The sequence below is a fragment of the Microtus ochrogaster genome, linkage group LG4, assembly GCF_000317375.1.
Source record: "Microtus ochrogaster isolate Prairie Vole_2 linkage group LG4, MicOch1.0, whole genome shotgun sequence".
NCBI lineage: Eukaryota > Metazoa > Chordata > Mammalia > Rodentia > Cricetidae > Microtus > Microtus ochrogaster.
The window spans coordinates 16,679,438-16,704,638 of record NC_022030.1 but is presented as its reverse complement, the minus strand read 5'-3'; the positions used below and the strand labels follow the sequence as shown (position 1 = coordinate 16,704,638).

Genomic DNA, 25,201 nt, shown 5'->3' with positions numbered 1-25,201 from the left:
GTGTGCTTCATATAGAACACAGCAATTCCAGAAAGGCGGCTTCTTATAAACCTAAGGGCATCAAGCCTGACGGAAGTGATGTCACTTCCCTAGGACTTACACTATGTGCCTTCAGCTTCTCACTCACAAATAGTTCAATAAAACTCATTACTTTATTGGGTTGTTAGTAGAATTAAATGGAATATGTATATAACTTGTTCTCAATAATAAAATGTCATTTCCTTCCCCTTCAAAGTCATAGAATACAGACTTCAAGACCTTTTTTCCCTTGCCCCATGTCCCCCACCCTCTTTCCACTCTCCCACACATCTTCTGGGTGTAACAAACACAAAACTAAATGTTTCTGAAAACAGTTAACTTCAAAATGCTTTAACAGAACTCTAATATTTAAGTTAAACCTGGTAAATTTTGAGCTTCTACTTGCAAACAGTATTACATATATGTATGTGATATTATATACACCATACATATATGTGAATTACATATTATACACACCATGCATACATATGAATTATATATAATATATATTATACGCATCATAAATACATATTACTCATACACATACGCACGTATGTAAATGTATGTTCATGTGTGTGCACAATTTCTTACCCTGAATGAATGGAGAGAAGAAATTCCTGCTTTAGATAGTGAGCAAGTAAACCAGGATTAGAGGACTTAGCTCTTACTGGCATTGTTATTAAAAATAAAAACACTCAAGTAAGAAATTATTATTGTTCCATAGGGGAGGGTTAAATTCTATAAAGTGATATTTAAATCATTGTTTAAGGGCTCCCTGTGAGCCAGAGGTCTCCATAAAACACTGAAGTAGGGCAGTAAGCCAAACATTACCAATATGAATTATATCTCTATGGGGTAAATCATATCTGAGACCCCCTAGAGACTGTTAGCACAGGCTCAACTACAAACAGAATATATATTATTATTTTTAAGCCCAAGGCAAAATTATGAATACCTTTTCATTGATAAAGACAAGGGTGAGTGATTAAAATCAAATAACTGGTCAAAATTCCTTGTAACTTAACAGACAAGCATCCTTCATTGCTTTGAATGCGAGCACTTCTGCATTTAAAGTGTATGAACCAAGGATGAAGAGCAGTTGAGAACCTAGTCCATTTCCTACGTGTTATGGATTAAGTACAGGGTCTTACGAAGCTTACAGAGGCAGTCTGCCACTAAGCCATGTACTTCTAGCACAACACAGTCAGTTTTGAATATCAGTTCACCATATGCACATGTGAGAAGGTGGCTGCCATTCCTGGTGATGCAAGTGCAGGGCCACAAGCCCTTAACACTTCAGCCAACAAGTCAATTAGTGGTCATTTGAAGAAAGAATGGGTCGCGGTTCAAAAATCTTCTGCAAATAATCCTGAGAAAAATCAAAAAAGTTCCAACAACTAAATTCGGAAGAAATTGGGTCAAATTCAGAGGCATAGACTCACATAGGTGTTCTCTAATGGCATACCTAAAGGTCAGATAACTTTTAGGCCAACAGGGTCATAGCTGAACATGAGTCAAAAGTACTCCACACATGTCTGTCTACAAAAAAATGTTTACAGAATCTTCTTGCATTTACTTAATCTTATTTTTATTAGTGTTTGTGCATAAAAAGTCTAGGAGGAAAAACAAGCATCTCCAACTCAAAAGGGCTACAATATAAATCTAAGAGTATTGGGTTGCCTGGATCCTTGAGCATCCCGGTCCCTGAAACAATGTGTCCAGACAGTAACACATACAGTATAAAAAGACCATTCTATTAAAATATATTCTTAAAATATAATGTTGCCTTGTTATATTTTGGCCTTTTTGGGGATCTGTTACTCTCTCCTTCTGTTGTTTCTTTTGGGAATGGGGATATTATTCTGTGGTGGTTTGAAGAAGAATGACCCCCATAGGCTCATATATTTGAAAGTTTGGTTCCCAGTTGGTGAAATGTCCAGAACGATTAGAAGTCAGGCCTTGTTGGAAGACATGTGTCACTGGGGGTGGACTTTGAGGTTTCAAAGGCCCATACCTGGACTAGTCTTACTTTTTCTCTACCTGTTTCTTGTAGATAAGACACGATCTCTCAGCTGTGTGTCTGCCTGCCTATGCTATGTTCCCTGTCATGATGTTCATGAACAAATGTTCTGATGTTCTCTGCAAGTCCAGAGTAAAATGTTTTCTCTTATATGTTGCCTTGGTCACAGTGTCTCTTCACAGCCATAGAACAGTGGCTATGACATGCTCATATTCCTGTCTTACCAATTTTGGAAACACATGTTTTACATCAAGTTTACAGGTGGGAAGCAACTGGCCTCGGTATGAAGCCCATCTCTTACTCTCGGATCTGACTAAAATGATGGAAAGGACTCCAGACTTAGACATTTCAGTTGATACTAGGGTGAGTTAAGACTATGAGAACTACTGGGATGGAATGAATACATTTCTTATAAGGTGAAGTGGATCAGGTGAACTCATGTAGTTTGAATGTACTCCCTCCAAACTCATATTGTCAATGTAATCGTATTAAGAAGTGGGAAGTTTTAGAAGAAATGGTGTGTAGGGGACTCAGTCCTTGTGAATGAGAAGACCACGGCAAAGGAGGGTTCACATTTCATTTGCTCTCTTCCCATTCTGCCTTCAGCCACGTGAGGTCATGACATCTCTCAGCATCCCCACAGAGGGCATATCTCTCGCCAGAAATTAAACCTGCCAACACTTTGGTCTTGGATTTCCTTGCTGCCAGAGCCTTGCAAAAGTCACTAACTGAGGCTTTGGTATTCTCTTCCAGCACAAACGGACTAGACACCATCTTCTCTTGAGCCTCTCACGCGTGAACCGCCCCCTCTTTTCTGATAACTCTTGCCAGCTTTCTCTCTCTGGCTTCTTGATAGTCTTTTTAATTGATTCTGGCAATAATTTTGACTTTCATGCACACATAAAGGTAAAGAAGGTAGGCTTAAACCAACACTATTAGTACTCAAATTCCAGATTCTTGGTTTGGGCTGTGAGACTTTGGATTAAGTTACCAAAACCTCATCTTATCTTACTTTTCTCAACTATAGATTTGGAATAACTCATAGATAAAAAAAAAGTTCACAAAGTTCTTATGAAGATTATGTCATGGGTGTGATTGCTTGGTGTGTATTAAATGTCATTTGAACAATGTTCTGCAACTGATTCGTGAATATAAGCATATTCTCTAACATATTTTAAAAGTTTCTAATTCATAAGTTACATACTTCCCTTTCAGGATGCCTGCCCTTGTCTCTGCAAACAATGCCTTCTGGGGAATAATCCTTCTGTCTGCTGTGAATATGTATTGCTCTCATTGGTTGATAATAAAAGCCAATTTGGCCTATAGCTAAGCAGGAAAGTCAAATTGAAAATACAGAGAGAAGTAAGGTAGAGTTGAGAGAAATGTGAGCCAGCCACCCAGGAAACAAGATGCCAGAGGACTGGTAAAGCTACGGCCATGTGGTGATACATAGATGAATAGAAATTGGTTAATTTAAGTTGCAAGAGCTAGTGAATAATAAGCCTGAGTTATCAGCCAAACATTTATAATTCCTATAAGCTTCTGTGTGGTAATTTAGGAACTGGTTGCTGGGAGTTTGGAAGCAGACAGACAGGAACAAGCCTCTGCTTACAAATGCCTATCTGTTAAATAGTAAGGATGGGTCTTCCCTAAATATAAGATCTTCTACCAATTGGCTTATGTGATGTTTTAAATGCATAACCTGACTTTCAAGTGACAGAACAAACTCAGGAACTTGTACAAGGCCATGATCCTTTCTAGGCGAAGCAATCATAATTATCAGTGGCTCTGAGGGGCTCAAACCCAGGTTTGAAGAACCCTGTACTCTTCCTTAATATCCACCTTTCTGCTTATAGGAAGCAGAAGTAACCTTAGAGAAATTTTGTTTTTTTTTTTTTTGAAACAGAGTTTCTTTGTGTGGCTTTGGAGACTGTCTTGGAACTCACTCTGTAGACCAGAATGGCCTCAAACTCAGAGCTCTACCTGCCTCTGCCTCCAAAGTTAAAGGTGTGCACCACTACCAGCTGGAGAAAAAAAAATTCTTAAAGGGACAAAGTCATAGAACACAAATTTTACGTTAGTTATATGTAAAACAGAATGTGTCCAAAATGCTAACAGGAGGTTTATCCCTCAATATGTCTATATTTTGTCTGGCAGAAACCATATACTAACATGCTACAGGCAAGTTCATTGATCATAGTACGACTGGCTTTCATTGCAGAACTAGATGGCTACTCATTAGTTTTACTTGCAGGAATAGAAGACATTCCTCTAACAATTCAAAAGAGAAAAATACAATGAAAAGAAAAATCTCGATTCCAAAAGTGTGTCATTTTATTGATTTCATCAATTACTTAATACATAGAGTACATAAAATTTTATTTGAGTTTATACAAAGGAAAATAGAAAATCTAGAAGATTTGCATAACAATGAAACCATGCAAGGCAAATGTCTAACAACGGGAAGCATGATTGTCTGTGTCTGAAGGTGAAAAGCATGCTGTCATACAAACACAGAAGCCACGGTGTTCTGCAAGTTCCTTGACAACAGAAAATGCCCTGGTAGAACCAACTTACAGACCTTGGAGTGTAGTTCGCTTCAGAATGAGAGAATTCATTCAGGCCTATGTCAAACAATATGCCAGGAACAGAGGAAGTACCAAGTTGGAGGGAGCCTAGCGGGGGCTGAACAAACATGCTCCTGGCCTGGCCGAGGTCATCAATGACTTCAGGTGATGCCACTTGGCGATTCCTTCCCATAGACGTGCTTTGCTCACATACCGTCTGCTCCTCTCTTCCCCAGAGTGTGTTTGGATGTTCTGTTCCCTGAATGCTTTCACAGATGGGAAACGGAAGGTGGAAGAGGAAGCAACGTAGACAGCACTACTCACCAGGAAAGCCAAGACTGGATTCAGGCTTTCTGATTGACAAATTTAGGACAAAATTAAATGTTTGTTCTTCATTCCAAGTGGCTTTTTTTTGGGGGGGGGGGAATGCTGCTGGGTCGATTGAAGAACTTCCAGAAAGAAGTTGGAGTGAAATTGGTTGAGCGGATAGGAATGTGAAGTGTTGCACACTGAATACACAGAGTTTGCAATCAGTGCTCATTACTCAACCAAGGAGCAGATGAGATTCCACAGCCATTCTGGTTTTGGTGCAAGAATGTATTTTAAAGTAGAAGAGGCTGGCCAAAAAAGCATCCATAGTTACATGAATCTCTTCTGTCCTCAGGGCTGAGTCTAGGAGGGAGCAAGGAGTAACTACTTCATTTAAAATTGTTTATGATTTCTCTTTTAAATTAACAAAAATTCTCAGCGGGGCTCCAGATGGCCTGGGATGAAACTAGGGTCACTTGTTATCCAGATTCAGATGAAAGACTCCTTAGAAGTTGCCTGATGTAAACTGATTTTTACTAATGACATAAACCATCTATTCTCTTAAAACCTCATACTGGTGAGCTTTGCTGTCTGCATGTATCTCTTTAATTAAAAAAAAGTGTTTTGATGCTGTCTATCAAGTCCATGAACTTTTCTAAAAATGCTTATGAGCTCAATGTAGATGTGGAGGTGAAATATTGGATTTCATAGCCTGGTCCTGGTCCCTGGAGGGCCCTGGGACTATATGGACAAGAGCCAAGGCTAAATCATGAACTGATGGTCGAAGTTCAAATTCAGGGCACTCTAGAAAGATGAGCCTTTTGCTTGTAAATGTCATATCACTCTTTATGTATATGTACTGGAACATAAATGAAGAAAAAAAATAACAAGATTAGAGGCCTTGGGAAAAACCAACTACATCTTCACTTTAAATTTACTTTCATCTCATATTCAATGTAAACAAAAGATTAACAAAAATTATCAACACATATGGCCCAAAGCACCATTACTGTTGTCCAGGTTTCTGCCAAACTTCAAACTAATGTTTTAGGACTATGATAAGCAAATAAAATGATTATTCCACTTTTCTAAGGTTCTCTCATCCCCAATCAATCATGTTTGGGTTTGAATTCAAAACTCAGGGTCTAAGGATCTCTAAGACGTGGCTTATCTGCTATGGAATTACCACTGTCCTCAAGTGGAGGCAGCGCTGTGGGAGCCCCAGCGGATGTCCATGTGCAGAAACTGCTGCAGGAAGCCTTCCTACCAATCAGCACAGCCCACCATTCCCACTGGGTCAGCCACTGGAACTGCTCAGAATCACAGAAGGCAAGGTGGCTTGGTTCACATATAACCTTTACACAAATACACTCAAGTACACATAACGGGCTCACGTGTAGTTTTACATGTAGTAGGAGACTTTCTTTGCAGTTGGAACTCTGATTTTCCATGCTCATCAATGTGGTATTGCATCATAAATATTCATAGGTTACCAATTTAGAGAATGCTCAAACTGTTGCCTATATTGGAATGCAAAAGATTACAAAAGAGGCCAAGGGAGAACCACTGTGAAAGCTGTGACATTTATTGAAGGGAGACATATGTTTGCAAATCACAGTGCTGCATACATGACATGGTTCACAAGGATATCCCAATTAGGCTTGTCACAGACTTGCCACATACTGTCTGTCCCTCCCTCCATTAAAAAAACTGAAAGAGGGAAAACACTATTTCGTCATTATGTTTACAAATACAAATGGTAACTTTCAATCAGAAAATCTGTGCTTGAGCAGTAGGAAAAATCCATGTTGACTTCCCAGCCCCATACACAAGCTTCTATATGGGAACAACTTTTCAGTGAATGACTTTAATAACCCAACTTGTATCTCATCACGGGCTCAGTCAATAGAGCAGCAACTGCAATGAGTGGCAGACAGTCTAACATCTGTCTCCTTCAACAAGTCACCTTGTTTTTGAGAATCAATATAATATTTCATTTTTGAAATAAGAAAAAAATCTAATAAAAGGCATTATACAGCATATTTATACAAAAAATTGTCCAGTTTAAATGTTCAAAACTTCACTAATCGGATTTTTGCCCAGAGGAAGAAATTTGACGAAAACTGTTAAAGAAATAAAAATAAAGGAAAGAAAGAGGGGAAAATGGCATATGGTTCTTATTGTACAATTTAAGCACTTATTCTCCTAAAAGGTATCTTTAACATTAGCAATAAAATGTGAAACTTCATTTCTAGAACGTAGACAATTTAAAAAAGAAAATACGTATTTTGATGAATAGAAAGAGAAAGGTAAATTAAATTGTTTTTCTAAGTTCTCTGCCCTTTTTTTCTCCCTTTGCATTTAATGTAATATCCAACTGTGATTAGTGTTTATGAAAGGAAGCTTCTGGTTTTTATCTCAGAAATTAACACAAAATTTCAGCATTGTGACTATCTGATGTAGAAATATATAATTAAGGTTAAGACTCATGATACAAGTAAAATCAGAAAGTTCTAGAAACCAAAGCGTAACTTGCTTTGCTCTGGGCAACCTGGTGTTACTTAGTAAAGCACCCCTTGGGTTTATTCTACATTACCAGCTTATCTCATGCAAAAATTTTCCAACTCTTGCTACTTGGTTGGGATTAAGATGTGGCGACTGGAGATTGGATCTTCATTTTTATCTCCCTCGCTCCAATCCTCTATTCTTATTTCCTTACATTCCTGAAAGTAAGGAATATTTCATCTGCCTTGACAAGCTATTTTTTATAACAACTTAGACATTACTCATATTGGATATGAGTGGAGCATTTTCCCCAGATTTTTAACTTCTTTAGCGTCTTTTTCTGTTCTTCTTCAACCTCTCTATTTAAGGGAACTGTGTACAACACTCGGGCTCTAAGTGATAAAATACTCAGATAGGCTGGTGTCAATGCTGTTTCTGCTCACTGGTATGACTGGCTCCTCGTTACAGTTTACAAAAGAGCTGGCTCGTTCCTCTTCATCTTTGGCTGAATCCACTGCAGATGTAGCATTGAGGGGAAACACTTGCACTCACTGTGCAAGACAGTAATGATAGCAGGAATCCACACATATGCCACATTCACTGCCTGATGCTGCTATAGAAACAGGAGTACTAGAAAAATATCTACATGTGTGCCCATAAGACAGTTTCTCCAGACAACTTGAACCCTTTCTTTGTGTGTGTGTGTGTGTGTGTGTGTGTGTGTGTGTTAGAGCCAGAGGTGTGTGTGCAGGTCAGAAGACAACCTCAGATATTGTAGCTCAGATTCCATCTACCTTATGGACATGTGAGAGAAAGACAAGGATCCCTCACTGACCTGGAGCTCATCAAGTAGGCCAGGCTAGCTCCAGGGGTCCAATGGTCTCCACCTCTCTAGCAATGGATTACAAAGACTTGTCCTTTCTAAATGAGGGTTCTGGGGTCTAACTCAGCTCTGTGTGCTTCAAAGGGCAGCATCTCACGGACTAAGCCATCTCCCTATCCTATTGTTAAATCAAACTCTCTTCATCCCGCCACTAATCATTCACTGAACTCCTAGTAGGATGATATGGGGTAGCTTTTTCTGAGCCCCCTTAAAAAGCAAAAGGCCTTTTTTTAATGAACAACAGAAGAACATGTCAATATATACTTGATTCTCCAGCTGGTTTTAAGTAATCTCTTCCACATAAAAAGAAATGAAGAAAATCACTGACATTGAGGAAGGGCTAGGGAGAGAGACAGTCAGCGCTTGCTGATGCCATGTCTGAGCCAAGGACTGAAAATAGGTATAAGTTGCAGAACTCCTAAGCCTCTTAAGTGGAGGGGATATTTATTTTTGCCATTTTACGGATGAAAGAAAAGAAGCTTTAAGTTTCAGTGTTATTTGCAATGATTCCTCAAGCTACAGTAGAGTTTGTGCACCTTGGAGTGTTGGCTCAAGAAAGCACCACTGGGATAGTTCTAGAATCTGAATTATGATTTGAGTAATCTCAAAGGAAGCCCTCATGCTCACTATCCTCCTGTAGTTCAAATTACCAACCATGATGCAAACTGCTCCTGTCTAAAAAAATACTTGATCTTCTTGGACTGAGAAACCACTATCTTGTATGGCTATAAATTTGCTTCTGAGATTTTTGGCTTTATTTTTTCCTTAAATTGTTATTTTCTTTATGCCCAGAAATATCTCTCTTTTCCTCCCTCCTTCTCTTCCTCCCTCCCTAATTGTGCTTTCGTGTGTGTGTGTGTGTGTGTGTGTGTGTGTGTGTGCACGCACGCCCATGCGTGTACGTACATACTCATGTGCAGGCCAGAGGTCAGCTTCAGGTGTTCTCTACAGGCACATCTTGTTTCGGTTTTTCTGTTTTGATTGTTTGTTTTGGCACAGGGTCCCTCATTGGCCTGTGACTGACTCACCAAGTAGGCTAGAATGACCAGCCAGCAAGCCCCAGGGGTCTGTTGTCTTGTCCTCCTCCGTACATACTGCTATACCTGGCTTTTTTACATGGTAGCTTCTAGGGCTCAAACATTGGTCCTCATGCTTGACTAACAAACTTGACTAACGGAGCCTTCTCCATAGTCCCATCTATTTTATTCTGTTTTGTTCTGATTTGTTTATGGAGGCAGAATTCTCATTACATAGCCCAGGCTGGCCTCAAGCTTGGAATTCAGCTGGGATTACAGATGTGTGCCACCCTCCTTGACGAAGCAATTTTTGCATGAGTTAGATTTCTTCATACACTCACAATTTTTGTTAAGATGAAGAAAATTTTGCTGTGATTCTCTAAGCCTCTCAATATTATAAAATAAGACCCTGTCATAACCTGATTTGGATGGGAACTATGAATTGACGTATCAAGACATGAATCTTGCTGTTATCATATTTTCATCTTTCACATTCAGATATTAATGAAATCACCAGTGTTTAGATAAAAGGAAAAGACATGCTGATAAATTGACTCTTCCTAAAGATAAGTCCCAATAGAACAATTCAAGGGCAGAGTTCCTTTGGTATGCTGTCCTAACTCATTTTGATTTAATGTACAGGAAAAACCAGCAAGCTCCTTCTCACTGATTCTCTTCATAGAGTTTTATTCTCCTTTCTTTACCCAAGAAACTTTTCAGACCCACTGGCTATTCTACCATCTTAAATTGTGACTCATAATTTAGGTAGGTTATTGTTAATTTCGAATTCCAGTAGTGGCATAGAAACAAGATTTAAATTCAGCCCAATAATTGAAGTCGGACATCATTCAAATGGAAAATAAAACTTGAAAGGATGTGAGAGCCCTTTTTGGTTGCAGAGGATTTTATTCTTATTGCCTTTAGGGTAAATAATAGATTTTTTTTTTCAGAAATTGGGTCCTTACTAGCCGCAGTTCAACAAATGCATGCAAATGGACATCTGTAAAATAAATCTGTCACGGAGGTGGCACCTCGAAATGAGGTCTCAACCAGGAAGCAATTCATTATCACAGTAAATCATATCAGTGATCTATGCGGACACCCACACCTCTTCAAAAAAAAAATCTAACAGGTATCTTAAAGACCAGCTTATTTGAAAAGGTGACGGAGCAGTTGGTTGTATTGGAGAGGGAGCCACTCACAACATGCTCTTGGGAGTTAATTTCCTTACATCTGTATTTAATCTCGAGAAAGGCTTTGCAGAGTGATACATTCATCTCTGAAGGCAGCTCGCGTGTTTAAATTTTAGATTTTAAAAGCAGTATTTGTGGCATGAATGCCTTTGGAAATCTCATCCCTTCTTAATTGCCTACCTACTCCTAGAGACAAGGTGAATGCCAATCTCTCCCCTTTAAAGGTTTCCTGTTCTTGTCCATAATTTTAGTGACATAAGCCTGCACCTTTGTTTTACTTCTGAGTGGTGAAGAGACAATTCCGCAGTACAGGACAGCTGAGGGGCTCTCTCAACTTGCCAGCCCCCGTAGCTTGCTGGCATTGTTTAATCTCCCATAGCCTTCTCTCATCTAAGATCAGACCCTATCTTCACTCTTGCATTTTCTTAGCAGGAAATCAAACTAACAACATCCAAAGGGAATAATGACGAGACACGAAAAAACAAAACAAACCCCAAACTCTAGATTCGTGTTCATTTCGTCACTCCCACCCGTTTCCCTCTGTCTTCCTCAAGTACCGGTCCATGGACAAGGCTCCCCTTGCCTACTGCCACAGGTCACGTCCCTGCCCCCAAACTTGTATCCAAAGTCTGCTAAAGAGAGGGAGATGATATAAGGCAATTTGGGGGGCGGGGAAGGCTGGGGAAGTCTCCGGGCAAGGAAGAATGAAACAACTCATGTGTTCAATATCATCAATATCATGTCAGGACGTGGCACTCCTAATGGAACAACATACCTCCACCAGATTAAATTTAAAAAGTTAGAAAGGGATTTCTTCCTTAAACTGTCAGTACTATGCTTCTATTTATAGGTGAACTCACCATATGAAGTACCTAAAGTAAGAGTTCCTTCACCAAACTACTTTATATAGGATTATATACGACATAACATAGATTAATAAAAACAGAGCTCTAGCCAAAGTAGAATAACATGTATGTTAAAATATAAAATGAAAGTTACTATTCTCGAAATAGAGGCTAACTTGAAAGTGATATGATTAATTAATTAGCTATTGTAAGAAACATTTTTGGTATGGTATACTTAAAATTAGTAATTACCCACAAGTCTTAACCCCATCTATTACGATGAAAAATTCAAAGAGCAAAGGAGAGAAATCCCAAGAGATGTATTGAACTTTGTCCCGCATGAAGTGTCCTTTTAAACCAAGTTCAAAGGATTTTCGTGGGCAGCACGTCGCTGCCTTACACTAGCTACACGTAAGTTATTCAGCTTACTAAGTTGGTTATTCCAGAACTTTCCAAGCCAAAAATTTAAGCTGATGAGTGTTTCCAGAGTCACCATCCAGTTCCCTTTGTGAAAGGAGAGTCTAAATATGCCCTTTTCCAGTCTTCAGCACCTCATCAGTCCTCCACGGGCTCTCAAAAATGATAGCTAGCGGTTCTGTGATGACTTCGGCCAATTCATTAAGTACGCTAGGATGCCGGCCATTGGGACCTGTGGATTTGAACATATCTGGGTTACTGAGGTTCCGTTTTACCCATCCTTCCCCTAGTCCATCACGGATGCCTGTTCCTGCCTTCAAGCCAGGCTCGTCCCTTTTTGGTTACCCTGTAGACTTTTGAAAAACAGCATTCAGTGCTTCCGATTATTCCACACTCATTTTCTCTTTTATGGTAATAAATGGAGAACACATTATATTCTTCTGAAGCCTTTGGTTTATTTTTAAATGGTCTACTTTATTTTCTTATATATACCTTGTGAAAAAGGAAAAATGAAAACCTCAACTCTACCTTGCAATAATTTGGATTTCTCCGTCACATTGTTGAATACATGTGTTAGCAACTCTTAATAACAGAGCCTTAGTTAACATCCTGCAGACTCTCCGAATGCTAATGACTGCCTATCTCACGTGCAAAGGGAACTTTTGTATTCGACTTCTAACAGTAGACGCCAGTGCTAATTCAGAATGCATCTTCCAAAATAAAGACGATTCACAATCATCTTTAATCATTATCATTTGTATGCATAAACAATGACTTCCTCTGCAAGGCATCTCAGAAGCAAGAGCTGGAGGTGGATGAATAAGGATGTCTGTCAGAGTAGTAGCCCAGCAGAATGCATTTGCTATGTGGTCATCGGCGTCCAGGGCCTCAGGTCTACAACACATTAATCATCTCCACGTTCTGCCAGGGGTTGACGTGTTAACCCCTTTATTGTCACACTGACTCCTCTGAAACTGAAAGGCAGCCACCGATGATAGTTTTCTGCCCATCCATTCGCTCTGCCGTGTGCTGAGTCCCCTGACAAGACCAGGAAGGACAAAGAGAGGAGAAAAGGAGAGGTGAAGGACAAAGAAACCTGAGACCGTTCCCTGGTTTTGGATTTCTTGGATCCATTTGTTTGGTGTGGGGTTTTGTTGTTGTTGTTGTTGCTGTTTATGAGAAAAGGGTCTTTTGGAAAAAGCTGTATCTGTTTGTTTTCCTAATCCATCTCTCACTCCACCCTTATACAGAAGTTTAGTCTTTGAAACTTAGCAACACCCCCCAAATGCAAATCATATTGCAGAGAACCCTTTTAGAGGACAATTCCACACACCTCTCTAAAATTTTTCTCAGAACGTGGAATTCTCACCCTCGCTCTTGCAATGGCCACTTGCTGACTGCCACATTATCTGTGAGTCTGTTAGTCTGGGAGACACCATTAGGTAATTCAAGCTGGTAGGAAGTATTACTGAGCATTCTTCATCGTTCTTCCTTCCAGAGAGAAAACTATTTATTGTCCTCTGGGTTGGTATTTGGCTCTAACTCTCAGAAAGTTTTACTAATAATTAATATATTCAAAAGCCACCTTTTAAAAATCCAGCCTAATTTAATACCTCTATTAAATTCGCTTCCTGTTGCAATCTGTGGTAGCATATCTTTAATCTATCTTGACAAACAAAGTTGTTGAGGTGGTCTGGAGAGCAGCAGGGGAGTAAGGTGAAGTCCTAGAGAGGAAAGATCATTGTAACACAAAGGTGCAAGTTTTCTTCATTGTGGAATGCTGTAGTCAACAAGCAAATGACAGGATATTAGTAACAACAGTTCTATTTACCGTGTGGCACAAGGTAACCGCTGTTGGTATCAAGAAGAAGAGCAAGCATCAGAAAGAGACTCAAGTTAGGATGTTAGCAGTCACTAGGAGGAAGACAGTCTCTGGCTGAGAAAGAACAGGTCCCTTATACACCTGCCCTAGAAAAGGCAGGACTCTGAATGAAGTTACCTAAACAGCCTTCACGGCCTCACGTGTTCCAGGGACATTTGAAGAGAATAAATGCCTTTGGACAGGCTAACATCCTTCAAGTATTGACAGTCTCTACATTAAACTTATTTGGCAACTGGGAGGGAACATGAAGTCATTTCACAAATCTAACCGCAAACCAACAGCCTCCGAAATCTCACTTGCCTTTGGTTCCACAAAAACAAAGCAAATTCACTTAACAAGCTGAGTCTTGCAATTTGCTATTTTTCCTTCCCTAGGGAAGAGAGAGAGAGGCCGACAAACAGCATTTCCATAGTTGGGTTATGGAGAGCTTCAAGTTGGGAGAGCAGCCACAGAGAACAGCAATTAGCGGAGCCCGTGTTGCATCACGACTTGGGAAATGTTAATATTTCCCCTGTTACCAATGCTCTCAGGGAATTGTGGCTTCATGCAGCGCTCACAAATCCCACTCAAATGAAATAAAAATGAGCAGACTCAGAATCCCAACTAGCTAAGCAAATAACAAAGACCTCTTAGGGTCAAGCCTGCATTTGGTAGCACAGTTCCCACACCTCATTCCTTTTATTTTCCCATTGCTCGTTTTCCCCCTAAATTACCTGGCATTCTCCTTCAAGGAAAAATGGATCTCTCTTCATTCCACCAAGGAAACTATCAATATATTTGATTGCTATATATCAGTGTAATAATGTTAAGTCAGAGTTATTGGTGCCCTTTTCCTTGGTTAGTGAGCAAGGTTGGCTTAACCATCATGAAAGTGAGATGAAGCTGTGTCTCCATGGTACACTCTGCACCTAACACGTGTGAGGTACAGACTTCAGTTCTCAGCACTGGAGGAGAAATGCAAAGAAGAATCATGAAAGCAACATTGTATCTGGTGTGCTCTCAAACTTCTAACCCAATCTTGAGAAGAATGAATACTATGTTGGCTTCAGGTCTTAAAACAGCTTGAGTTTTCTTGTTTTTAAAGACCAGATGTGTTCAAAGATTAAAAGAATGGTTTTACCCTCAGCATTGCTTTAAGCTAAGTGTGGTGGCAGACACCTGTATTCCCAGCACTCAAAAAAGACACAGGACAATCAGAACTCCATGGCGAGTTTGAGATCAGCCTGGCTACATGAGACCTTATCGAGAGACAGACAGAAAGAGAGAGAGAGGGAGAGGAAGAGAGAGAGAAGGGGGGGTGGGGGGGGAGAATATCTTGCTGGGTATGGTAGTACACATCCATAGTCCTAATATTTTGAGAGAAATTCCATAAAATAAGAGACTGGCCGGGTCTACATGGACAAGCTAGGGCTGTAAAGTGAGACCCTAAGATAAATTTTAAAATAATCATAATAATTTTATTGTTTACAGCCTGGAAATTATCATCTCTAAATCACTAGGCCAGCACTGCTGAAGGGTTACATTCTGGTGGGTCCGTTCTGTTACTCTCCTCCCCAACTTGGAGGGTACTCCTCAGTCTCTACTTGAGAGACCCACAGGCCTAGTTCTTGGTCTACGATGGTTATTTCTCAGTCATGTCTGTTCTAGGTTTGAGTTGAGCTTCCTTCTTCAAGGATCTGGCAGTTACTGTCTCTGCATCTCTACCAACTCTATAACTACACTTTCAGAAACAGTGCATTCACACAGAGGGTTCAGAGCCATGATGGGAAACACAGTTCAACCCACAAAGAAACCATTATTCTGTGCTTAAAAATCAAGATTTCTGAGATCTTATTTTTCCCAGTTTGATTATTCTGATTTTTAGCCAACTTCAAGTCTGTTACTCTTTGGAGTTTGTGGTTCTTTCCCTGATTACAGACAATCAGAGCTCTGCGGTGCAAGCTAACCCATCCTGGGAAGTTAGTCTCAACTTTGATATTACTCTAAAGAACATCCACAGATGCCAATCTGATAGCCACATGTGCTCCACGTTTAGTTACTCAAAAAAAAAAAAAAGGTGGTCTTCCTGAATAATTAATTATCTTTTTCTGCACTGGGGGGACCTGTATCACAGGGGAAAAAAAATCTTAATTTTAGGATGATGACAGTGTCTCCTAGATGATAAAAGATAAAGACCAAAGTTGAAAATCTAGATGCTTCATGATAGTTTTTGTTTTGTTTTTAACTTTATAACATACTAAAGCTAGGGTTTTTACTATTCGGCCATGATGTACTAGCCATTATTATTGAGCCAAGAAAGGCAGGACTGTTCTTAGAGAAGAGACAAGCACAGCCTGGTTCTAATGGAAAGCTCTGTGAGCACAAACCTCTGTTTCAGACCTCCATCTTTCTCCCCAGGAATGCTGTCTCTGTGTGTTTGCTCACTGTTACGATCACTAGAACCATCTATAGTATCATTCTTGCTCATGTCTCATTGAAATAAGCTCCTGTTGCAGGATTTTAATCTAGAAAGTCAGCTGGGATCCCATTTTCCTTCACTTGCATAGGGAAAAAGCTTCACATATCCACTAGGCTTGCGTGGGTCTTCATGGCCATTTTAGTTCTTCTTTTCTGCGTTTTGCTTAGGGATGCTCATGGCCCCAAGAAGAAAGAAGATGTGATATGATACTGAACAGACAGCTACCACATAGACAGCTGTCTTCTCTCCTAGGGAAGCCTTACTGAGTAGCTTCCCTTAGATTCTATAGAAGCATCGATTTTTTTTCCTTTAGAAACAAATACCTAAATGTCTTCAGTCAAATGATGAACAGTTTCTGATGATTATCCAATCTGTCTCTATCCTTGTATGCTAGGGAGTGACTTAATGCTTTCTTTCTGGAACAAATTAAATGGATTATGAGGAACTGCCTCTCCATGACTTTCTCTGAGCACAAACATTTTCAATCTTCACTCTCTGACTTATCCACAACTTTTCAGCAAATGCACACTATACTAGAGAGGCTGCCTGGGAATTTTCCTAGCCACTTATTATTCATAAAACTCCCACAAACACACTCGGAGGTTAAAAAGCAAAAGCATCTTTGTCTATGCTCTCCTTGGGGCATTAACTGATGCTATAATTTTTCCAACTGAATAGTTATGTAAATTTCTAACTTTTTCAAAAGTTTAAGAAGCTGCTTTGCAGCCCTCAGCCCTGAGTGCTTGAAGTGAAATGACCTCCTACACACAGAATAACCTGCAGGACTATGGTCAGCCAGGGACAGCCAATACCGCATGAGCTCCTCAAGGCCTGGAGTCAGAACCTTATCTATCTCTTCCATCAGTAACACAGACTCAGGAATTTAACTGCGGGGGATTCTGCATCGTGTTGTCTGTTGTTTTGTAATAATTAACAGCCAGTCAGAACAGGACCACAAAGTTAGGTCATCTCTCTACTCAGAATTGTAATAATATGGCTGAGGACAAGAAGTGGTGGTGAGTTCGGAACAGACAGGGAGCTTGGTCACAGTTCCAGACCTGAGTGAAGAAATTGGGTGGAGTTGACACAGGCAGGGAAGGGCCACAAGGATGGCCGAGGTCAAGAGCGATAATCAGGGGAGGGGGCGTCATAGAAGGAAGAGGGACCGTGCTTCAGGATAGCCCAGAGACAAAGGATCAGAGAGTCTCAAGGAGCAACACAACTGAGGTCAGGATAAGGGCAGCCCTGAGAAGGTACTGGTTCCTTCTTCGGCAGGGATGGGTCAAGACTGGCTGCAGGATGGGCGATAAGGTGCGAACTCTAAGGAGAAGGTTCAAGAATGAAGTCCACCCAGCCCACTTCCGATAGAAAACTGGTCTGCTGTGAGAAAGCAGGTCAGATGGGATGGCAGAGAATGACAGTGTGAGGGGCTTTCAAAGGTTCCTCTCTGCCCTGTGCTTCAAGGTCTCCAAATGGTACCCAAATGGGGACCAAGTACAGGCTCATGAATACAACACAGAAGATTGGAAATCCCAGGGGGTGTGCTTCTGAGCGTTTGGTCCTCTAGGGTAGTTCTTTGAAACATACTCCTTCAATGTAAAGCTCTTGGTGACACTGATGTCTACTCAGTGCCCTGGACCACTCAATCAGGATCCTGTTACTCCGGTTTCCCCATCCCTGTCTCCTTGTGCTTGTAGCAGCATCATGCCTTACTATTTATTAACAATCTTTGAAGTTACCATCAACCTCAATGCCTGTTTCCACTGCTCACTAATACATCTGGCATTTCAGAAGGTGTCTAGTGCATACGATAATGCTCACTATCTACTAACCCACAATAGGCATACACTATTACTATTTACCGAGAGAACTCTTTCCTTGGCAGGCACCATGTTGTGAATGTGTACTTGCATTACCCCACACTAACTTGTTAGTGAGCCAGAACCTAATTAATAAATAAATGGAGAAGCTGAGGCTTCTAGACACAGATGAGCTACTCTGGAAAAGCTGATAATCCAGAGCAGAACAGTTCTGCCCTTTGGCAAGTTCCAGATTATCAAATTACATCTGCACAGGACAGTCAAGTTGGATTAGCAATCTGCAGTAGCTGAGAAGTAGCCCAAGATTCCTAAGAATGGAACCTCGGTGGGAAACAGGGTTTTATCAGTGGGAATTTGTCACAGGTCTGAGTTAAAATCACAGGGCATTTTAGGTGGTTCCTAAACCCCATGCCTGCTATCCCCACATAAAAAAAGAGATGAAGCAGTCATCTGAAGGGAAACGTGGAGATAGGAGTAAGCCCCAGATGCCCTGAGAGCTAGAGACACCAGAGGGTCCAGAAGGACAAGGAAGGAGGCTCCCTCCTGAGTCTTTAGAGGAATCCAGTCTTCCTAACCCCACGGTGCTTTCCTTCAAGCCTCCAGAAGCAGGATGGGAAAGCTTTCTGTTGATTTAAGCCACAAAGCTGTTGATAACTGTCGCCACACCGTAGGTAAAAATGCAGAGCACTTGTAGCAACACACAGGATCCGTCAGATGCTCTTAGGGATAGTTTGAACTGCTTTGTTAAAAAGCATATGCAAATGTGATTTTTAGTGAAGGGGAATTTTATTCACATAGAACCTGCAATGCTATGCAAAGTATTTAGCTATTGTGCAAAATGCCTATTTTGATTTTGTTTATATCATTAATTATATATATGGAAAAGCTTGGCCTCTTCCTAGTCTATATATGACATAGATTGCTTGGATTATGGAAAACATAATTTATAAAAATACATTAAGGACTATAATATTTATGAACACATACATTCACTAATAGATCTCATTAAAGAAAAGGAAACACTAGGAACTTTCAAGAGTTGTCTAGATTTCTGTTTTCCCCTTAAACATGCATACTTCATCATTAACAATAAATATTATCTGTTGTCTTTCTTAAAATACCATTCAAGGACTAGAGATGACTCAGCAGTTAAGAAGATCTAGCTATCTTATAGAAGATCTACATTCAATTCCCTATTTCCACAGGGCAGCTCACAACTGCTTGCAACTCCAGCTGCAGGGAATCTGACCCCCTCTTCAGGACCCTGTGAACAACTGCACACACATACTTACATACACACACACACACACACACACACACACACACACACATATAGTTTTTTTTTTTAAGAAAAGGAAAGTACTGGATTCACTTCATCTTTTTTCAGTAAATCTTCCAAGTATTCCAGTCTGAATACTCGTGACTTGCCCACAACAGCTCTCTCTTGGGGGAAAACGCTGCTGCATAGAGATGCATGTTCAGGAAACAGAGCAACAGACAATATCAATGTCCGGCATGGAAACAGGACCCTTCACACTCCCAGTGGTACTTCCATTTTGTCACACAGAATTCAGAATGGGAGGAAAAACATACACAAGCACTGAGATGAAATGAACTCATCATTTCATTATTAATCCTCTGTTATGACGGAGAACGATTGCTTTGTGTTTGTGACAGTGTGGTAGTGGGGTAAAGTTCAGAGACAGTATTAATGTGACTGCATTTGTGTCCACCATTGCTTTTCTGATGACGCACGTATCTACACAGTGAAAAAGCAGATAACGACACGGCATCTCTGTGACATTATATCTCACAGTCCCCTGGAGAACACCCGGGGGGGGGGGTCTTCAGAACACACTTTGAGACTCACTGTGCTATTTCATTTCTAGACACCCCAGACCAGAGAGATCACAGCGAGTCTCAGACCAAGTCCTCTGTCTGGAATATATTATACTTTGCCCTTTCACATGACAACACCTCCTGGACAATCACTTCACACTTACCCTCCTGTCCTCCCATCTGGCTTAGTCCGACAGACCTGGGACCTTCCTGTCTTACAGAGGAGATGCCCTTTCCTGTCTGGTGAGAAGATATGCAAAGATGGCTGATCTGCTCACAAATGCACGCTTCTCTTGGGGGCTTAGCTTGCCAGCCTTGAAAAATAGCAAGAGCGTTTGAAGTGACTCGGGCATTTCTTGCTTTATCAGAATTACCGTGTTCTCCCAGCATCTACACTCAGCCTGGAAACACTGAAGTGTGGCCTCTGCTGGGCCTTGACCTCACCTGCCAAATTAAAATGGGCAGGCAAGCAAGACAAGTGCAGTAATCCTCTTTAGCAATTCCACCCAGGGCGTATTTGCATGTTTAGTGGCAGCCCAAAGGAAGGGCTCAGGGGAGTTGTCATATTTCCATGACTCTCTTTGTCTCTGATTTTGGCAGGGGAAAAAGAGACCCTTCGGACGCCAGCTCTCCTGGACTAGCATCTCAGGCCTTTGAAAGAGCAGCACATACAAAGTCCATGGGCCAACCCTCAGGAGGCTGACCTCGCCTGTCTGAACTTGGAGGAGGTGTGAAGGGGCTACCTACAGGAGCCAGGCATGGAAAGCAGGCCGCCTTCCATCATACCCTGGAGTTCTCAACTAGGCACTCTAGCTGTTAGGCAGTGCTGGTACCCAGGAGAAGAAGAGCAAGCAGAGTGTCAAACAGATAGAAGAGAGAAGAGCTCACATCTCTGCCCTCTGGGGGGATATGTGAGGATATGGATGTGAAGTGAATGCAAACATAGAAGCAGGGTGGCTAGAAGAGGGGACCGAGGGCTCTTAAATGGCCAGTCAGCTTCTAGGTAGCTCTGGAACCTTCTTGTTCTTTCCTCCAAGGACAGTTGTGAAAACCGCTGGCGGGCATAGTTCAAGGCTGGATTCAACCCCAAGCTCGTCACTTCCTAGATGAACTTGTGTCCATCCAACCTCATCACTGTTTCAGGGAACCCTCTGTCAAAATATGAACACCACCCTGTTCCACGTCACTGAGGGCTGTGGCAAGTATTGGTTGGAGCAATATCTGACATCATGTAAGCATCCTCCCTGTACAGAGACATGAAATTATATATTTTTGTTCAGTCACTGAAGAATGCAAACTCACCCTGAAGGAGGCATAGATTCTCAGGCATAGCTTCTGAACAAAACCATAATGGGTGTTCAGCAGCATTATTGAGTTAGTCACCCACAATATTGTTAAAATAGATCATGAGTAATGTGTGTGCTTTAAGCACTGTTTAGCCATTAACTTTCAAAATTTCATTTAGCATTGTGAAGCATGCCCTATAGAACATAACTGCCACAGACATAGTCCTCAGCTTGTTGAAGCAAAAAGACCTCTTTAATTGTTTCAGAAACCGTAGGCTTTCCCTCCAGGTACATGTGTGTATACACATGCGCACATCCACACATTACAATATGACTTGTTTATTTCTTTCCTACTGTCTTTTTATTAAGAAAAATATTGTTTTAAAGGTGACCAGGAATTCAAGAGCTTCGAACATATTTACATAAAGCATGCCATTTATGGAGCGAGTTTTTACGAAGAGATATGAGATCTTTGGCATTAATTCAAGGCCCTGCTGCCTTTAGATTTGGAGCACTTGCCCAGTGAGTGCAATGGAATCTTCGGGTCTTTTTTAGTTGACAAACGGGCTAAATGAGCAAAAGCCAAGACCCAGAGTTTTAATTTCAAAGGTGACATGAGTGATCTCTCTATGCTTGCACTGGGTGGTGTGTAACAGACAGGAAGAGTCTGTAGTAGCATTTGAAGAGGCTAATAGTTATTCTCTTAACTCAGAGTTGCTGGTTTACTCTCCCTCATTCTTCCACAGTTGGGTCTTGAATTGCAATTGTTCATTACTTCAATAATCTGTCCCCGCTGCAGCAAAGAATTAAACAGACATGCAGTTAATCCCTGCTAGTTTCTTCAGAAACTGAGATTCCAGGATGAAATAGAAAGTCCTTGCTTTCCTGTAACTAAGTGCTGAACCATGGAGGCATCCCTAAGCAAAATCACAGCCCACTGGGGTAAAGAATTTTCAGAAAACTTAGAGTAGGATAAAAGGATGTTAGAATCCCCCTTTTCTGTGTGACACAGGACACAATCCCAAGCACTGGCTTTTATGCAGCTGAAATGCATGCTTGAGCTTGTGTACGCGTGCAAGCGTGCACGTGTACACGCATGCAAGCACACACACAACTGCGGTGATCACATGCATTCATGTTTTACTTCTGTATTTCTCATTTCTGTTGAAACTAAATACAAAGTAACCATTCCCATTAAAGAGCTGCGTTTATTTTCAGAGCAATGTGCGAAATCATGCTACTTAACAGTACATTACATTCACGGAATATGCACGTTAAATAAAGACACCTTGCCGGTTTCTTAATATAGACTCGGCTAAGATTAGTTATGCATCTGACACCTTCACATTCAGATTTGGGGGGCAGAAAAAAAAAGCCGCAGTTAGAAATCACACTTGCACAGCAAGTGCTTAGGATTTCATGGTTCATTTAAGAGCATCACAATCAAGAATTTAATTATGTCAGAAAGGGAACGGCATCTTCCCAATGGTTTCCTACTCATGCCTCTCCCCTATACCACAAAATGTACCAATTCCTTTAATGTCTATGGACCTGTTTTTTTGATATATGGCATAAAGAGAGTGACTGGGTGGTTTGAAGATACCCTTTGTCCTACTGTGTTTTGCTTTTGAGATTTGCCATGACAGACTGAAGAGGAAGCAGCGGAGTACCAGAGCCTAGGAACTATATAGCCATCTCAATTTCCAAACAAAACAGCAATTTCTATGGTACCCCCCAAAATAAAACTGTCCTACAATGTTGTGAGGAGGCCGCTTGTTCGTCCTGGCCACCCAGAATTGAAATAATCACACAGAAACTGTATTCATTGAATCACTGCTTGGCCCATTAGCTCTATCTTCTTAATGGCTAATGTTTACATATTAATTTAACCCATTTCTGTTACTCTGTTTATCTCCACGAGGCTGTGGCTTACTGGCTAAAGTTCTGGCGTCCATCTCCGGTGGGTCTACATGGCTTCTCTCTACTCTGCCTTCCTTCTCCGAGCATTCAGTTTAGTTTTCCCGGGCTACCTAAATTCTGCTCTGCTATAGGTCCAAAGCAGTCCTTTATTAACCAATGGTATTCATAGCATACAGAAGGGGATCCCTCCCAATGCTATTCATATCATACAGAAGGGGCTCCCTCATCACCACAAGGTACTGATGGTGGACTGACGACTCAGAGCTGAAGAACAACCAAGTATTTTAAGGTAATAGTGATGCCAAAACCCTCATTGTGCTTAACACTTCAGCTTTTCTCTCAATGTTCCGTTCAAAATCCCACTCTCATAATCAGTAGATTTGGGCTGTGGGTGCAGCTCAGTTGGTACAATTCTTGTCTAAAATACATTAAATGTGGGTTTCAGTCCCCAACACTGCATAAAACTGGTCATAGTGTCATATACTATAATCCTAGTACTTACAAAGTAAAAAAGGAGACGCTAAAGTTTGTTTATTTTAGGCTACACAATCTGTTCAAGGTCTTTCTTGCTGCATCGTAGAAAGCCAGCAACTCAAACCAGCAAACATGAATTTCATCCAACTAAGACTGATGTGCTATGTCATGACTAAGAACTAATATCCTCATGAAGGTAGATTAGCTATGTGCCTGGGGCTGGGGAGTAACTGGTGTTGGGATCAACACATCTAATAAGAATAATTTCTAATGTAACTAACAAAATCATTGTATTTTGAAGTTACTGCAAACATACAGTATAGTCACTTACACAGTAGATTATGTAAATCATTCACCATAGTGGTAGATAATGCTTAGACTGGTTCAGTTGAAGACTGAGTCTTAATTCCCTCAGGAAGCAAAGACTGAGACCAAGGTCCCCAGGCAGGAGTTTGTTTAGGAACGTAATTCCTGAGCATAGAAGGAGGGAGAAAAGAATGAAGCAATGGAGAGAAAGCCAGTACAGGATGTACAATGGAAATATCCACTGTGCTCAATTATATGCTGCTTTCCCAGGAGCCTTGGGAATCAAGGCTCAGAATCTTGCATGAAGAGAGCAAGATTTCTCCAGCAGCTCCCATTAACCACTTGTCAAAGTCCCTTGCACTTCCTGTTTATCCATGTGAGTGCTTAGTCAGCTCCAGTAGGGAGCACATGACAGAGTGAGCGAAGATGCTGGAGCTGAAGCACCAAGCAAGCAGGGGCCTAAACCAATGAGCTGTCAGCTCGGACCTAGGTGATGTCAGCTGAAGTCTGGCTGCAATTGCTTACTCAGCAGTGGCTAGAACAAGACGTAAGGCCAAGGTCTTCCGAAGTGATGCACACAAGAGCCAGGCCATCTGTATCAGTCAGGACAGTCCAATTATGCTGCAGTAACAAATGACCCAGCATTTCAATAGTTTGCAACAAAGGCTTATTTCTCAGTCATATTATTTCTTACAAGTCTAGTAGGGGTCAGCTATAGTTCCATGCCATTTTCTTTGCTGAGATACAGAGATGACCAAACCATCTCTCTCAGGAGTACTGTCTGTTCTAAGGGAAGAGATTTAAATTACGATTTTTTATGGGGTTGTAAAGATGCTGATCAGGATAAGCCCACACCAGTCCTCCAGAGCTTTCCTGGACCAAAGCATGTCATAGTTTAAAGGGCAAGGGCACTTAATACCCCTTTGAGGAGAAGCAGCACTGAGCGTGCACTGACAGAACACACCACAACATAGACTGGGGAGATAGCGCCGTAAGTGAACAACCACCATGAAGATGTGTGTTTCAGTCCCCAGCATCCTCCCAAAAAGCTGGGATGGTGGAGCTTGTCTGGACACCTGGAAGACACAGATAGGCAGATCTTGGGGGCTTACTGGAAGTCCATCCAGCTGAAGTATCAAACACCAGATTCAATGAGAGACACTAATGGAGGAAAAAAACAGAAGAAGATGCCTGAAACAGACCTCTGGACATGTGTGGGCAAGCATGTGCTTACATGTAAATACAGGGAGAGAGAGAGAGAGAGAGAGAGAGAGAGAGAGAGAGAGAGAGAGAGAGAGAGAGAGAGAGAGACTATGCTATACACTTGGAGGCAGGAAGCAGAAGATAGGAAGCCAATTCACTATGGGCTCCCTGTGCAAGCCTGTTCACTATGGGCTCCCTGTGCAAGCCTGTTCACTATGGGCTCCCTGTGCAAGCCTGTTC

At 41.2% G+C, this 25,201-nt stretch overlaps 1 protein-coding gene across 2 annotated transcripts in view; it reads right to left on the bottom strand.

The window, feature by feature from the left end:
• Positions 1–4,438: 4,438 nt before the first annotated feature.
• Samd5 (sterile alpha motif domain containing 5) overlaps positions 4,439–25,201 on the bottom strand; it is a 59,167-nt gene continuing 38,404 nt past the window's right edge. The window contains exon 2 of one of the 2 annotated variants that reach the window (XM_005361012.2): positions 4,439–12,005. In XM_005361012.2, coding sequence (XP_005361069.1) covers positions 11,943–12,005 — 63 coding nt within the window. In that variant the 3' untranslated portion in view covers positions 4,439–11,942. Of the gene's footprint in view, positions 12,006–13,011; positions 13,498–25,201 lie in introns of those variants that run through there. The other variant, XM_026786312.1, reaches the window with a different exon arrangement.